The 18326-nt window shown below is 35.9% G+C and overlaps 1 protein-coding gene across 10 annotated transcripts in view; it reads right to left on the minus strand.

Annotated features, from left to right (window-relative positions):
* Nucleotides 1-18326, minus strand: part of MINDY2 (MINDY lysine 48 deubiquitinase 2) — a 100402-nt gene that overhangs the window by 11162 nt on the left and 70914 nt on the right. For 2 of the 10 annotated variants that reach the window (XR_007152887.1, XR_007152880.1), the window contains 3 exons: nt 16293-16490; nt 10758-12669; nt 5823-6766 (listed from right to left, as the gene is read on the minus strand). Coding sequence is in view for 2 of the 10 variants with exons in the window: in XM_047862108.1 (XP_047718064.1) it covers nt 12541-12669; nt 16293-16490 (327 nt within the window). In the remaining 8 variants the exon portion in view is untranslated. Of the gene's footprint in view, nt 1-457; nt 650-5822; nt 6767-9466; nt 12670-16292; nt 16491-18326 lie in introns of those variants that run through there. The other 8 variants (XR_007152884.1, XR_007152882.1, XR_007152881.1 and 5 more) reach the window with 8 other exon arrangements.

Below are 18326 nucleotides of genomic sequence, written 5' to 3' on the forward strand. Positions count from 1 at the left end.
TGGTGGTTATCAGAGGATAGGGGTAAGAGTGATAGTCAGAAAGGTACAAACTTGTAACAAGTAGAAAATAAGCCTTACAGATCTAATACACAGTGTAATGGATATAGACCATAATATGTACTAAATTATGTAATGTGATATATAAATACGTCAACATGCTATATACACTGTAAACTTACACAATTCTATGCATCAAATCTATTCAGGAAAAAAAAATTAACTTGAAAGATCACAGACTTAACTTTAAGAACTAAGACCATAACACATCTAGAAGAGAAATCTTATTGATCCCAGATTTAAATTTTTGATTGGATCCTTGAAATGTAGATGAAAACTTTCAGAAATATAAGAAATGGTTTAAAAAGGAAGGTCATTGGAATATATTAGGTAAGCAAAAAGTTACTGAATTTTGTTGAATGAAATAGTTATAAAGGGAAATAAATCGAAGAGTCAGTGATTAAGTACAATGTACATTTTAATTTGGCCTCCACATCATATCAGCAGAATAATCCACTTCTAGAAAGATACAGTTTTTCAGCTTGACTGAAACTTCTTTTGGTAAATCAAAAGCACAGAAAGAGAAGCTTCAGAAAATTTCAGGCTGTAACGTTTGACCTTTTAATGGATGATCCAATACCCCAGTTCCACCCTAAAGGAAAAAAACAAACCGCTAATGAGGTGAAGTTTCAAATGCTTACTCCAGAATCTGACTTTAAAGAATTTCCCGTAGCCTCCCTATACTGAGATCCTAATTTGGGGAAATGTAGCCTGCACCTTAAACAAGTAATTAAATCTAGGAAGACTGATAATTATTCTTTACATTAAAGGAGTCAAGAATGGGATGCAAATTTGTGAACGCTTCCATAATTTTAAGTAAGAGAATGGATTTGGAGTTAAGTCTGGTTTTAAATTTCAACATTGCCAGTAGCAGTGACTTTTTGGAAGTTGCATAATCTTTCAAGTTTTTGTTTCCTTTTTTAAAAAAAATTTTTTTTAATGTTTATTTTGAGAGAGAGAGAGAGAAAAACCGTGAGTGGGGGGAGGGGCAGAGAGTGAGGGAGACAGAATCCAAAGCAGGCTCCAGGCTCCAAGCTGTCAGCACAGAGCCCAACACAGGCTCTAACTCAGATCATGACCTGAGCCAAAGACGGAGTCTTAACCGACTGAGCCACCCAGGCACCCCTCAAGTTTCTGTTTCCTTAACTGTATCAATATCAGTCTAAAACTGTTGTGAGGATTAAGAAGATAAACAGTGAAATGTCTGATACATAGTAGTATCCTAATAAATATGGAGTAGTGTTATAATAATGAGTAGTAAGCAGTTAGTTTCCTGTTTCAAGGACTAGGACATTTAGTGGAATGCCAGGATTCAGAGGCTACTACATTTCATTTACATGATCACCATTTATTTATAGCGACTTAATTCAGTAAGGTTAGCAGTCCAAAGAAAATTCCTCAAAAGACTGAAGACTCCACTGGGGGCTCCTGACTGGCTTAGTTGCTCAGTCGGTACAGCATGTGACTCTTGATCTTGGAGTCATGAGTGCAAGCCCCACCTTGGGCCTAGGGCTTACTTAAAAAATAATAATAATGAGGACTCCTTTAAAATTTATTTATTTATTTTTCAAGAGGGTCGGTGGAGAGGGGCAGAGAGAAGAATCCCAAGCAGGCCCCACACTGCCAGTGCAGAGCCCAATGTGGGGCTCAATCTCATGAACCATGAGACGATGACCTGAGGTAAGATCAAGAGTCAGACGCTTAACTGAGCCACCCAGGCGCCCCAAATGAAGACTCCTTTAAAGGTGACATGTCAGCCTTTGCCTGAGTTGACTAAAGGGTAACAGAATATGCCAACCCAAAATATGCCTTTTTGACATAAATATTATTTTGAGCTGATTATTTTGAGAAACAGCAGAGACAAGAGCTCTGAAAACAGAAGCTACCCTTTTATAATGGAAATTTAAATTTATGAAGGTAATCTTCCTTTCTCAGAAAGAATATGACTAAATCACAAAAAAATTTTGTCAATGTGAAAAGATACCAATTTAAAGGTTAATATGCATAACAAACCTTGCTTTGTTTACTATACTTTTCCTGGTTACTTACCCAGACCTGGTCTCCTCCACACTCTTCTTTTGTCTTTATCTGAAATGATATTTAAGCCTGAATACGAAGCCACCTCTGATAGGGGCGCCTGGGTGGCTCAGTCGGTTAAGCATCTGACTTTGGCTCAGGTCATGATCTCGCGAGTTCATGAGTTAGAGCCCTCTTGGGCCCTGTGCTGACAGCTTAGAGCCTGGAGCCTGCTTCAGATTCTCTCTCCCATCTCTCTCTGTCCCTCCCGCTCTCACGCACTCTCTCTCTCTCCCCAATGTAATAAACATAAAAAAAATTAAGCCTCTGAGAGTTAATTCATCTTTCTGAAGCTCCCAACGATACATGAAATATACATGTTAATATTTTTCTTATGAATCTGTCTTGTGTTACAGTGGCCTCAAGCCAAGAACTAAGAGGGGTAGAAGGAAAATATTTTTTCTTCCCTTACACAAACCTTTGCTGAAAGTGCTGACTTTGGCTGACTCTTTGTCCTATGCTCCTGATTTATTGCACTTAATTATTTTTTATTTTAATTTTTTTAATGTTTATTTTTGAGGGAGAAAGGGAGAGAGGGACAGAGAGGATCCTAAGCAGGCTCTGAGCTGTCAGCACAGACCCTGATGCGGGGCTTGAACTCACCAACCGTGAGATCAGGACCTGAGCCAAAGTCAGACGCTTAACTGACTGAGCCACCTCAGGCCCCCTTAAATTTTTTTATAGAGAGAGAGCGTGAGCAGGGGAGAGGGGCAGAGGGAGAGAGAGAAAATCTTAAGCAGGCTCCATACTCAGTGTAGGGGATTCAGGGCTCAATCCCACTACCCTGGGATTGAGCAAAATCAACAATCAGATGCATAGGGGCACCTGGTGGCTCAGTTTGTTAAGTGTCTGACTTTGGCTCAGGTTATGATCTCACAGTTCGTGAGTTCCAGCCCCACATAAGGCTCTTTGCTGTCAGGGCAGAGTCTGCTTCAGAGCCTCTGTTCCCCTCTCTCTCTGCCCCTCCCCTGCTCTCTTGCGTGCTCTGTCTGAAATAAACTTGAAAAAAAAAGTCTTTAAAAAAAAAAAAAAGAGGTGGACAGTCAATCGATTGAGCCACCCAGGCACCCCTGTCCTTACTTGTAAAATACAATGTATAGCTTTAGTCCAAATATGACCCTTCCTATAAAGTCTAGGTGCCTGGGTCTCCTGCTATATTTTATTCTTGACAAATGAGTAATCTAATAGTCTTCTAGGAGAACATGCCACAATTTCCAGTTTTATCTGGTATTATTATATTATTCTATGCATTCTAAAGTTTTGTTTGTTCCATGCTTTTCACTCTGGGTCATTCTGAGTCCAGGTTAATCTCAGCCCTCATGGTAGGGTCAGCATTATATCTGGAGATAACAGAAAAATGTCTGCTTTTATAGGCTTAAGTAGCTTTCTTAATCTCCTTAATCAGTCTTTCTTAAAGTTCTTGGCTTGTTAAAAAAAAAAGCTTTCCCTAGTCTATTAGTACTAATCTGTTGCAATTTATTTTGTTATGTATATCACATTTTATATGCATTATTTTTAAACTTTATAGCAAGGTATAAATTATGACATTTTAGTGTAGAAAACAGGCTGTGTAGTATTAATTTGCTCTAAGATTAGTGGGTACTTTTAAAAAAGACCAATAGGCCTGATTTTGCAAATTTCTGCAGGCTTGAAACAGATATGACTTAAAAAGTCCAGGGTCAGAATTTGAACACAGATCTGGCCTAGACCTATATGTCCCCTTCCAGATATATTTGTGAGCACAGCCTCTGGAGTCAAACTACTTGGTTTCAAAACTCAGCTCCAAAAATTAATAGGTGCGTACTTCATCGGGTAATATAAAGTGAAAAAGAGACCCTGCAAGGAAAGATATGAGACAGGAAAGGACAATGCTGCTTACTCTAGTTTTGTTGGAAGTGTTCTTTCATCAACTCTGGGAGGATACAGGATGATGCCCAAGGAAAATCAGAGGCAGGAATAAAGGAATAGGAATTTTAATTCCCTCTATCTACATAACTTTTATTTTTTTTAATGTTTATTTATTTATTTATTTATTTTAAGAGAGAGAGAGGGAGAACAAGTTGGAGAGGGGCAGAGAGAGAAGGACAGACAGATACCAAGCAGGCTCTGCGCTGTCATGGTGCTCAATCTCACAAAATGTGAGATCATGACCTGAGCCAAAGCCAAGAATCAGATGGTTAACCAACTGAGCCACCCAGGCACCCCCATAATTTTTTTTAAGTTTATTTATTTATTTTGAGAAAGAGAGCAGGAGAGGGACAGACAGAGGGAGAGAAAGAATCCCAAACAGACTCCATGTTCTCAGCGTGGAGCTGACATGGGGTTCAATCTCACAAACTGTGAAATTTTGACCTGACCTGAAAACAAGAGTCAGATGCTTAACTGAGTGAGCTACCCAGACACGCTGAACTTTTATGCTATAGGAGAAGATGGATTCAATAACCCAACTTACTTATTTCACTTAAAGGACAGGGAAACAATAACTATTAAAGGAATTAAAAAATTCCTCTAAATAGATATTCAAATTCATTTAAAGTGCCAAGAAAATCAAGATGAGTAAGACATGCTTCCTGTTCTTAAAAGCCTCACAATCTAGCTTAATTGCTATGAGGGGAGGTCAAGAAAACACTATGTGTAATGATTAATTCTGTTTAAAGGGCTATGGTGTCTGAGAAAACTTTGACAGAAATGGCAGACAGGGGCGCCTGGGTGGTGCAGTCGGTTAAGCGTCCGACTTCAGCCAGGTCACGATCTCGCGGTCCGGGAGTTCGAGCCCCACGTCAGGCTCTGGGCTGATGGCTCAGAGCCTAGAGCCTGTTTCTGATTCTGTGTCTCCCTCTCTCTCTGCCCCTCCCCCGTTCATGCTCTGTCTCTCTCTGTCCCAAAAATAAATAAACGTTGAAAAAAAAAATTAAAAAAAAAAAAAAAGAAATGCAGACATTAGCTGATTTGGACAAAAATTTCATATTAAGTTTGGCTTGGTATAAAGATAAAGTGATCCCTTCTCAGCTCTTTCTAACTTAGTCTTCCAAAAGGCTAAGAGTATCAGATATAATGAATCTACCATTGGGATCCAGTAGTTGACTATAGTTTAGAGTTGACTGTTTTTTTGTTCATTGCCTCTTGGGTTAAAATCCATCTTTATCAAGTGTTGGTCCATTAAGCATCTGACATCTGCTCAGGTCATGATCTCACAGCTTGTGGGTTCGAGCCCCGTGTAAAACTCTGTGCTGACAGCTCGGGGCCTGGAGCCTGCATTAGATTCTGTGTCTCCCCCTCTCTCTGCCCCTCCCCTGCTTATGCTCTGTCTCTCTCCTTCAAAAATAAATAAACATTAAAAAAAAAAATGGGGCGCCTGGGTGGCTCAGTCGGTTAAGCATCTGACTTTGGCTCAAGTCATGATCTCAGAGCTCATGGGTTCGAGCCCCACGTCCGGCTCTGTGCTGACAGCTTATAGCCTGGGGCCTGCTTCAGATTCTGTGTCTCCCTCTCTCTCTGCCCCTCCCCAACTTGTGTTCTCTCTCCGCTTCAAAAATAAACAAACATTAAAAACAAAGAGTTGGTCCAATTCTAAGAGTTAATCCTAGAGTTCACAATTCTAAATATGAATCAATGTCACTTCTCCATCTCTCCATTTCCCCACTTTGTAAGAAGTACCTTAATGAGATGAATATACATAACAGAAAGACTGTTTGGTCTAAATATCAAAGTTTATTGAAATAAAATATAATCTATAATAAAAAATACTAAGGGTGTTATCACTGGTTACAGTTTTAAGTATATTAACAAAAGGTCCAACATTTTAATCCAAGAATGACACTATCCTTGTGGTACTACAACAAACATGAAATTAAATGTTGAATAATACTGAATAATTCTATCAGAAATATTTTACACTTTCCCATCTATGTTCAATATGCCTTTTTAAAGGAATAGCCTCCAAAAGTGAAACTTTTGGAATATGTTTAAGACATAGTTTTTAGAATTAAATAGTTTTAACATAATTAGCATTTAAAACAATAACTTTCTTTCATAGAAATTCAGTTCAATTCTAAGCTGGGTAGATGCTTTTAGGTATCATTTGAAAAATGTATTTCAATGCTGTTTTGTATCAATTTCTAGGGGTGCTATTATTCTCAAACTGGAATTAAAGCTGGTCATGAAGCAAAGTGGATGAATTGTTTCAGAAGTAGAAAGGGCATTAAGATAGTAAAGAAAAGGATAAAATAGGTGCTCATACACAATCTATATATTCAAACTCTTTGAGAACTCTATTTCAGTTGGCCAATCTTGGCCTAGCACAAAGAGATCTGTATGTCATAGCAACTTCCTGACCCAAACAGTCAGACAGTGAAGTGGAGGAAGAAAACTTGTTTCTTCTTGCGACATTTCAAAATCACTCGCTCTGCAGTCATTATACCATTTCACTTCCTATTCCCCAAAATGTGTACCACATCCAATTATTCTGCACAATTCAAGGAAAAAGACTCACATGCACTAACTTTAGGAAATGACTTTCAGGTACCTCTGAAGTTTCACAAGTGAAGATTATCCAATTATCCCTTTTGCTGACTGCTGTGGAGCAATCATACATCATTCTTCTATGATATTGTCCTACTTGTGATGTGTGGATCTGTGAAAACAATAGTTGTCATTTTATTGAGGAAAATCGCCTTTTAACAAAAACCACTGGAAGTTTTTCAAATCCTCATCTTTAAAAATCTGTAGAACTATGATATCCACTGTACTCTGGAAAATAATGATTATATCATACAACTAAGATGTGAAAAGGAGTAAAAACTGACAAAATTGAGACACATCAGACAGATCTTCAAAGATTAAATGCCAATCTTAGTCTATAAACATATTCTACTAGTCAGAATCACTCTATAGGATATTTTACTTATAATGCCCATTTGGACAGGTCACTGATATGGGAATTTAGATGGGAATTTGTGTTTTCTGACTTCCTATTTAAAGTTGTAACTACCAGACCCAAAGAAGCCAGCATCACCATCAGAAGAATTCTGCTTTGTATATCCTCTTAGTAGGAGGCATCTCTGCCTCTCTGTAGTGTAGTTAAGATGGATATAAAGTTTTTAAAATTCATGACAAATTATTAAGTTATTTGAAAAAATTCTTAAATTCTTAAAGTTAAAATATTAGGTAAAGAACAGGCACTGCAGAATAACAATAGAACTCTTTTTGTCTTTTAAATCTACTGTGATTTAAAGTTTAGGTTTTGTATTTCTGCTATGGTATTTCAATACCTTATATGGGATAGTACCATGTTCTAAAAAATACTGTTATAGGGAGAGAAGTCTAAATCTCAGGACAAAAGGACAAACCCGAACTTGAAGCAACAGTTGGAAGACTTTTACCCAGTTTTTTAAAATTTAATGTTTTTAGATCAGAAAAGTGAAACTAGAAATTAGAATACTTTATGTAAAAATACATATGCATATCACAATGTATTAAACTCTAATTTCTAACAGCAGAGACCCTGGGATTAAGTAAGAGACATGCATGAATTAAAAAATTAAGATAAATCTTCAAAAGAAGTTAAAATTATCAGGGTCCTGCAATCTGTCCCTCAGACTCCATTATCTCTCTTTCGTAAATTTTTTTGGCTAACAAGCCTTCGATTTTAAACTTTGTTTTAAAGTGTCACCTGAGAAAAGTAACGTTGATTCTTCATAAGATTTTCTCAGTAGCTATAATATCAGTAAAATAAAATAAAATAAAATAAAATAAAATAAAATAAAATAAAATAAAATAAAATAAAACAAAAAGCCATTATATTCCTAGAGAACCTAGGAACTCTCATCCATGCGCAAAAGTTTTACATGTATGTATTAGTGACCTGATACCAATGTGCTTTGTTACATGGAGAAAAAGGCAAAGGGAATCTAAATACTTAGATATATGAAAGATACTGGAAAAAATAGACTTTTAATGCTTTTTATACTCCCGAAATTCTCTTGATTTTGATCATATAGTCCAAAAGCAACTGCAAAATACATTTTAGGAAGAGATAATGCCATACTCAAAGACAAGGTAATTTTACAAATTTAACAGCATTAAAAAAACTGACTTTAGGGGCGCCTGGGTGGCTTGTTCGGTTGAGCTTCCGACTTCGGCTCAGGTCATGATCTCACGGTCTGTGAGTTCGAGCCCCGCGTCGGGCTCTGGGCTGATGGCTCAGAGCCTGGAGCCTGCTTCCAATTCTGTGTCTCCCTCTCTCTCTGCCCCTCCCCTGTTCATGCTCTGTCTCTCTCTGTCTCAAAAATAAACAAACGTTAAAAAAAAATTTTTTTTTTAAAAACTGACTAAGAAATATTGTGATTGGGGAAAAGATCTGCACACTCAAGAACAAAAACTATATATATGATTATTTAAGTAATACTCTGAGCTTATACTTTGTCCTTTACTCAGGAGTGTTAACGCTCTGAAGAAATGAACATCCTTTACATATTTAGAGTAAACTGAGGCATAGAAAGTTTGTCCATGGAAAGATAAAAGCCAGATTTTTAGACATAAAACAGTTCAGAATTCCTATTTCTAGCTCCTTAAAATACAAATTACATACTATCTTTAATGCCTCCATGTATTTTATCAAACATTAGTAAGTTTACAATTACAGTTTAAGTTGTATGCCCAAATATTGTACGACAGGCAAAGCCTGTAGGTTTTCTATCATATTTTAAAATAACTGGAATATTTAATAGGAAATTAAGTGAAATGTAATCATTTTGCTTTAAAGCAATTTTTTTTTTAAATAAATGAAGTTTGAGGACAGTTCTGGAAATTTTTGCCTTGAATGTATTTCTCCAGCAGGACTTTATAAATATCAGCTTCATATGCCAACATTAATATGAGGACTATAATTCTTTCCTTAGATATCTATTTGCCTTCTAGTCCTCTTTTCTCTCAAGATCTCTCTTAATGACCTGAGCTGGTGATTCAGTAAAAACAAAGTGTTAAGGTTTTGTGCAAGTACAAAATGGTTAATGTTGGATTCAGTCAATTAATCTCTAATACTAACTTGCTTCATTAAGCTAAGATCAAGAAGTATGAGGAAGAATTTGAAACATAATATGGGATAAGTAGTCAAATACTAGAAATATGAGAGACTAAAACAAAATATATTATACAACTTAATCCTGAACTCTAGTCTATGCCTCACTCAACTGTTAAGCCAACAGATACCCTGAAACATGGAAGAAGTTACTTCACCTAAGCACACTGGACCAGCATATTATAAGAAACAGCCAATGCCAATTTTAGCTGCCCCAAACGGCTTAGGTTATTTATGTGTGTGTGTATTCTTAAATGGTAAAATTTGAGGGAAGGTTCCCAGATTCCTTTGACAATAGAAGTCATGGATCCTTGCTTCAAACACACACACTCACATGCACGCGCGCGCGCGCGCACGCGCGCGCACACACACACACACACACACACACACACACACACACACATTCTCTCTCTCTCTCTCACACGTACTTCTAAGTGTTGATAACCTATTGTAAATCACAGCATTGTTGATTCACTGGGGTTACACATGAGGACACTTTTCATATTGCTAACAAAGACTGGTCACTAAACTTATGAAATAGCCTTTGAAAGTACAAGAAAGTGCAGTGACCACATCCATTCATTCATGTCTCTTTTGCTAGCTGTAATAGTGATCGGTTGATACAAATGTGTCCCTAATCTAGCCTACAAATATTAAAAACAAAAATGTTTAAGTTCTAACTTCTGCTAGCAGTTCATGTAACAGTTTTCAAGTACTACAAAATATTGCGAAGGAAAGCCTGTAATACACCACTATCAAATTCCAATATCCCCAAACCAGCAATGAAATGTCTGAATATGTAATTTGTTGCCTTGAGCAAAATTTAAGAATATAAAGACACAATAGCTCTAACCTTCAAGGTTGGGAAACCAGTATCTCCCAAGAAGTTTGTTTTAATAGAATTGAACATTTAGTTTTTTCCTCACAGTAATCAAAGCAAACATTTTATCAGTATTACTCTTGGTATATCAAACTGAATTCCAGGAATGTAAGAAAGTCTGAGTTGGAAATATTATGTAGAAAAAAGGTTGGATTAACAAACACATTACATTTTTTAGTTATTTTTTATAAGTATACATTGACATCTACTTATCTGATAGCAGCACTGCTGGTTTTGAGTTGTTTTTTTTTTTGTTTTTTGTTTTTTGTTTTTTTCCTTCCAGAGGGAATGCAGAATGGCAGTATTATCTTTGGAACAAATTAAGAAGATAGTAACAAATAACAGAAGAATAACTTTTACACATATATTTTTCAAGGGTAATAAATAGATAAGTATATAATTATGGAAAAATACGCCTCAAATATGCTTTTTAAAATTTCTCAGGATTTACTGTTTTGTTTTTCATATTAAAATATAATGCACTGTCACTACTATCTCTTCTAGGAAAAACAAACCCTAAGGTTTCATTTTCCTCCTCCAACCAATAGAGTGATATCAAGAGTAAACTTGAACTAAGGTCAACTTGCTTGAGCCAACAGAGAATTCTGTAGTAATTTGATTATTTCACAATGTACACATATTCTAGGTTATTAACAAGAGACTCACCAGATATTTTGTATCAAAGTGTTATACCCCAAACAGGTTCTCTGATGATTTATCATGCTAGTATAGGAAATCTGAAGGAGTAACAAATGGTATAACATAACCAGACATGCAATACAGAAGGACATGACATAAAAGATACAGCTTGACCCTGGATTTTTCCCTTAGAATAATTCCTTCCATAAATAAGACTTTACTTTTTATTTTTACATACAGACACATCCTATAAATAGTCTTGGATCATGGAGAATGTTAAAGACATAGTTTAAGAACTCTACACCACATTTTTTTTTTTGTAGTCTACTGTCACCCCAGACCACAAAAAACATTCTCCAAGTGGATGCTCAGGTTAGATAAAGATGCTCCTAAACAAATTTACTGAGGCTTAGAATGTAAATCACATAACTACCTGCAGCAGCAATAGTCTTTTCAAAAATGACTAAATCAAACTTTTAAATATAAAGCATATATAAAAAGGACTATTAAGGATAGTAGAAATACAGGAAAATATGTGTTGCCTCATAATAAAGTTCAATAAATATTCTTTCTGAATCCTATAAACACTACAAGATGTTATAGGTCTATTTGGTTCCCATAAGTTAAAAAAGTCTGATTGCTTTTACATAAATTCCTCCCAATTCTTATCTATTTTCAAGCAGATTTTTATTAATGCGTTTCACTAGACTCAGAGATTATATCTCTAACTTCCTTTCAGAAATGTGCTTTTTTGTTGGCTTTACTAAGTATACATAATTTTCTAGCAAATAAACATGATTTAAATTTTAAGGTTCAAGGTAATTCTAGAAAAAGGTAGACATTTGAACTATCTGCTTTTCTATATTCCTGTATTTACAAGGCCTAGCATCCACTGTGGTTTCCTTCTTATCAGTTATCGCACTTTCAATAAATAGTAACTGTAGTACAAGTTACGTATATTAAAGATTTCAAAATTCCTCAAAATTTCACAACACTACAAAGTCATTAATATCTGATTTTACAGAATATGAGTATTAGTGTTATGTAATTTTTTTGCTATTGGAAAAGAAATACAACTTATTTTTTCTATCTAAATTAAACCCAAGCTCCATTATCAGTTCTCAAGATAGTATCTAAAATGTACATTCCTAAAGAAAGGTAAAGCTGTTCAAGGGCTGAACTAGTCCAATACAGGATTAAAGGTTATTTATTTGTTATTTTTTGTCTTGGTTTGTTTCTTGTGTTTTGTGTGTGTGTGTGTGTGTGTGTGTGTGTGTGTGTGTGTGTGAGAGAGATTGTGTGTGTCTGTGTGTGTGTGTGTTTTCCTTTTATATCCCTATATTAACCCCCTGGTTTCTCTTGGATTAGATAATAATTTAACATTGTAAAAATTAATTTCAGAAACTATTGTGCTAATATTTAGATTTCAGGAAGGAATCAGACAAAATCAGTTACCTCCATTCATTGTTAGAACAAAAGATAAAATAGCTTACTAACTGATATGAGTTATGAATGTCACTATGACACAAAATTTGCTGTGATTTGCTTATTTGGCTACAAGTGCAGTATTTTTCATGTATGATACCACACAGCATTTCCAACTTGTAACGTGAAACTCCAGCTCACGAAGAGTGTACTGTGTGACTTGAAAAAGTCTGATTGTAACTAAGTAACAACCTTTCCCCTGAAAAACATGAACAAAATCCATTGGGAAATCAGGCACAGACGGTATTTATCGGTTTTTCTTCCTTTCCTCCTGTGGTTTTGTTTCTCAAGACATACAGACGCATCCAACAGAACCCACCACTTGTTACAAAATGACACAGCTATTTTTGTCCTTTTCTTTTTCTTTATCTTTTTCTCGAGGTTCCTTTCGTTTACGTTCACTATTCCCAGATTGTCTTCCACTTGATGGAGAGGCTTGTGCTGGCTGGCTTTGCTTTAAGAAAAATAAACAGGAAGAAATTACCTCAACTTTCTAAGGTGCTTAATCATAGTTATCTAGAAAGAAAAACCGTAAGAGTGAAAGGAATCATTAATAAAAAAAAAGTTATTTGGTCACAGACTTGTTATATGGTATCTGAGTAACTGCCTCTATCATTTTAGATAGATCTAATTAATGTATTAATTATTATAAGTAAAAGAAATTTCAAACAATAAATAATGAGGATTATATTCCCTGAAGCCTCAAATTCAAGAAATATTTGTTAAAGTTTATGTTAAAGAAATTGACAACTTTTGGTAAACTAAGTTCCCTAAGACCTCATCAAATACTATAATAAACAGATTTTCAAGGAGAAAAAAAAAATCCTGAGAACTTTGAGTGTGAAATAAGTGTATTCTGTGAAATAAGAAAATGTTTTTAGTGAAGAGCTAGTAAAAATACACCAGGTTTTAAATTTTAACCTTGGAGTAATCAATATTTGAACTAGAAATATAAAAACTTAGTTTAATGGAGACCTCTATGTTTAAAATTTCATCAGACCTTAAAGAGCATCTTATCTTCTTTGTATCCTAAGTCAGAGGAACAGTTCTGGCATGGTACAGTTAAACATAACAAAAGGAGAATTTCTTTCATTTTCTCATTTTTCATACATCTCAATAAAATGAGATTTAACACAAAGGAACCTACTTATAGTCACATTTGCAGTGCTTAAAACGTTTAACTGGGAAAAGTGAAAAGTGGAAATGTGCTAATCTTTGTTGAATACTTAGTACATGTCATACATTGGCTTAAGTACTAACCTATTTGTCCTTAAACAGAAATCTAAGAGTTAAGCATTATCTTTTATTTTCAAGATAGGGAAAATGAGGCTGAGAGAGGTAGGGGACTTTGATCCCCCTGGTAAGGGGATACAGAAGCAGGAAATGCAATCCATGTCTATCTGGCTCTGAAGTGTACCCTGTTACCAGTAGTACTTCATACTGCCCTGGAATTTTTACAGAAGACTTTGTTCCAATTGGTTGATATTCTTTGGAGCTATTAACAACTTAAATTTGATTCAATTGCAGCAAAAATAATAAAATGCCTAGGAATAAACTTAACCAAAGAGATGAAAGACCTATACTCCTAAAACTATAAAACACTGATGAAAGACAATGAAGATGACACAAAGAAACAAAGACATTCCATGCTCACCAATTGGAAGAATAAATATTGTTAAAACGTCTATACTACCCAAAGCAATCTACAGATTTAATGAATTCCTATCACATACCAACACCATTTTTCACAGAACTAGAACAATCCTAAAATTTGTATGGAACCACGAAAGACATCAAATAGCCAAAGCAATCTTGAAAAAGAAAAACAAAACTGGAAGCTTCACAATTCTAGACTTCAAATTATATTACAAAGCTGTAACAATCAAAACAGTATGATACTGGCACAAAAACAGACACATACCTCAATGGAACAGAACAGAAAATCCAGGAAGAAACCCACAGTTAATATGGTCAACTAATCTTTGACAAAGGAAGAAAGAATATATAACAGGAAAAAGTCTCTTCAACAAATGGTGTTGGGAAAATTGGACAGCTACATGTAAAAGAATGAAACTGGACCACTTTCTTACACCATACATAAAATAAACTCAAAACGGATTAAGGACCTAAATGTGAAACCTGAAACGATAAAGATACTAGAAGAGAGCACAGGAAGTAATTTGTCTGCCATAACAACATCTTTCTAGATATGTCTCCTGAGGCAAGGAAAACAAAAGCAAAAATAAACTATTGGGACTACATCAAAATAGAAAGCTTCTGCAAAGCAAAGGAAGCAATCAAACTAAAAGACCACCTACTGAACGGGAAAAGACATTTATAAGTGATTTATCTGATAAAGGGTTAGTATCCAAAATATATAAAGAACTTACAAAACTCAACACCAAAAAATCCAAATGATCCTATTAAAAACTGGGCAGAAGACATGAACAGAGATCTCTCCGAAGAGGACAAACAGATGGTCAACAGACACATGAAAAGATGATGACAATGACTCATCAGGTAATGCAAATCAAAACCACAATGAGGTATCACCTCACACCTGTCAGAAAGGCTAAATTAAAAAAACATAAGAAACAACAAGTGTTTTCGAGGATTTGGAGAAAAAGGAACCCTTGTGCACTGTTGGTGGGAATGAAAATTGGTGCAGCCACCGTGGAAAACAGTATGGAGGTTCCTCAAAAAATTAAAAATAGAAGTAACCTATCTATGATCCAGTAATACACTACGGGGTATTGACCCAATGAGTACAAAACACTAATTCAAATGTATACATGCATGCCTATGGTTACTGAAGCATTATTTACAATAGCCAAATTATGGAAGCAACCTAAGGGTCCATCAGTAGATGAATGGACAAAGAAAATGTGCCATAGGAGCGCATGGGTGGCTCAGTGGGCTAAGCATCTGACTTTGGCTCAGGTCATGATCTCATGGCTCATGAGTTCGAGCCCCATGTTGGGCTCTGAACTAGCAGCTCAGAACCTGGAGCCCGCTTCCAATTCTGTGTCTCCCTCTCTCTCTGCCCCTCCCCCACTCACACACTGTCTTTCTCAAAAATAAACATTTTAAAAATGTGGTAGATATATACAATGGAATATTACCCATTAAAAAAATGAGAGTACCTGGGTGGCTCAGTTGATTGAGTGTCCAACTTCAGCCCAGGTCATGAACTCACGGTTCACAAGTTTGAGCCCCGCATCAGGCACTGTACTGACAGCTCAGAGCCTGGAGTCTGCTTCAGATTCTGTGCCTCCCTCTCTCTCTCTGCCCCTCCCCAGCTCATGCTCTATCTCTCAAAAATAAATAAAAACATTTTAAAAATGAAATCTTGGGTTTCCTGGGTGGCTCAGTCGGTTAAGTGTCCAACTTTGCCTTAGGTCATGATCTTGCAGTTCATGAATTCAAGCCCCAAAATGGGCTCTGTGCTGACAGCTCAGAGCCTGGAGCCTGCTTTGGATTCTTTGTTTCTCCCTCTCTGTCCCTTCCCTGCTCATGCTCTCTCTCAAAAATAAACATTTTTTAAAAATTAAAAAAAAATGAAATCTTACCATTTGCAATAACATGGATGGAGGTAGTGAGTACAATACTAAGTGAAGTAAGTCAGAGAAAGACAAATACCATATGATTTCACTCATACATGGAATTTAAGAAACAAAACAAATGAACAAAGAAAAACAAAGACAAAACAAAATACTCTTAACTATAGAGAACAGAGATGCTTCCCAGAGGAGAGGGGGATGGGGGAAATAGGTGAAGGGGATTAAAAGAACACTTAGCTTGATGAGCACTGAGTAATGCATAGAATTGTTAAATCACCAAATTGTACACCTAGAACTAATAGAACACTATGTTAACTCTACTGGAATTAAATTTTTTAACTGAAAAATCTTGCCCTCAGAATCTCAGGAAAAATAATTTTACTAAATAAGAAGTATATTAAGATAAACACAAACTTAGGACAATGCCATAAAATCCACAGGTGCTAACATGCTAATGTAATTGAAGAATCAATACCTAATTTAAAATACTTATCTTGGCACGAATCCTAGCTTTTACCTGGGCCTGTGGAGAAGCAGAAGCAGCAGCTGCTGCTGCTGCTTGTTCCTGTTCCTGGTAATATTGAGAAGCCCGTCTATCCTCCTCTTCTTGGAGTTTCTTTGCTAGTTCCAAATCACTGATTCCTTCGGGTATTTGTTCCCAGTTGATCTCTTGGCTCTGCTGTTCTTGTTGTAGAGATAATGCCATAAGATAGTCCTAAGAAATTAAATTATAAACCTCTTTAGCCATGAGATTTCACTCAAGAACTGGTAAGTGTAAATGCAGAAGTTGTACCTACAAAACTATGAGAATGGCTTTTAAAAAACATACCAGAGCTTAAATATAAAAATTAAAGCTATCTAAGTGTTTGAGAGCTACAATTTCAGTGATGCTGCCATTGTTCTAAATATTCTTGGAATTCGTTTAAAATTATTTCTAGAAGCAGTATATAAAGCATTCAAGAAAGCTTTAAAAACAACTCCCCTAGGGGTGCCTGGGTGGCTCAGTGGGTTAAGCATCCAACTCTTGATCTTGGCCAACTCTTGATCTCGGGTCTTGAGTTCAAGCCCTGCACTGGGCTCTGCAATGGGCATGAAACCTACTTAAATGAAAGCAAAACAAAACAAACAAAAAAAAAAAACAAAAAAAACAATTCCCTAAAAACCAAAACCAAAAAAAAAAAAAAAAAAAACCCTCACCAAACTCCCCCTATGGGTGCCTGGGTGGCTCTGTCTAGAGCATGCAACTCTTCATTTTGGGGTTGTGAGTTCAAGCCCCATGTTGGGCATAGAGCCTACAAACAAAAATAAAATAAACCTTGCCCGGTTTATGAAAGAAACACATCTGCAGAAAATTGAAACAAAATAAAGAAGCATAAATAAGTTAAAATTGCCATATCATTATGCAAAGATAACTATTATTAATAATTGATATATATCCACCTAGTTTTTTCTGCATTAACACACAAACTCAAACACATCTTCCAACCCCCATTTAATGTCAAAAAACTTTTTTTTTAAATAAGAATTTCCCCAAATCATTTATTAAATGGTCTTCCAAAACGTGATTTTTAAAGGCAACAGTTTTCCAACATACAGGCATATTCAATTACTTAAACACCTTTTCCTCCCATCTCCCACACACCCAAATTATTTCCTCTGAGAAAAAGTGATGCATCTTCGGCTGAAAGTTGTATAATCTGGGGCGCCTGGGTGGCTTAGTTGGTTAAGCACCCAACCAGCTCAAGTCATGATCTCACGGTTTTTGAGTTCAAGTCCCATCTTCGACTCTGCTGATAGTTCAGAGCCTGGAGCCTGCTTCGGATTCTGTGTTTCCCTCTCTCTTTCTCTGCCCCTCCCCGCTTGAGCACGTGCACATACACACTCTCTCTCTTTCCTTCAGAAATAATAAATGAGTAAACTTAAAAATACTTAACACCCACATTCATTAAGAATTAGTACTGAATGAAACTTGACTACGCTGTTTATCTCTCCCAGTCTATCCTCAAAGTAAGAGAATATTAACCACCCACAGAAGATATCTAAAAGGTGGTTATCTGTGAAGACCTTGGACTATCTAGCATGAATATCTTACTAATATGAAGAATTTGTCCTTCAAATTTTTCTCACTTCTTCAAACTGCTCTTTGCCAAGTCCCTAGGTCTTAAATCCACTCTTTCCTTGCTATTTCCACAGACAGTATCATGTATCTTTTTTCTCACATCTTACATCTTTACTACTGTAGCAATCTATTGCCTTACCTTCATTCCCTCTGCTCCGATATTTTTTATATATAGTGTTAGAAAAATCTTGCACATTTCTCAAGTAATATATATATTTTAAATAACCCCATAAAGCTTCTGAAGGAAAATGTGTATGTTGATTATTATAGCTGTTTGGATACTTAACTTCCAAAAGTCCAAGAAAGATTAGCATCTTTGAATCAAGTATTCTTCTGTGCAACTGCCGTTATAGAGGATGACATATAATAGTTAATTGGTCAAATATCGGCCTCTGTTAGACTATAGAATTGTGAGGATTGTACTATATGATT

The sequence above is a fragment of the Prionailurus viverrinus genome, chromosome B3 (genome assembly GCF_022837055.1).
Source record: "Prionailurus viverrinus isolate Anna chromosome B3, UM_Priviv_1.0, whole genome shotgun sequence".
NCBI classification, from domain to species: Eukaryota; Metazoa; Chordata; class Mammalia; order Carnivora; family Felidae; genus Prionailurus; species Prionailurus viverrinus.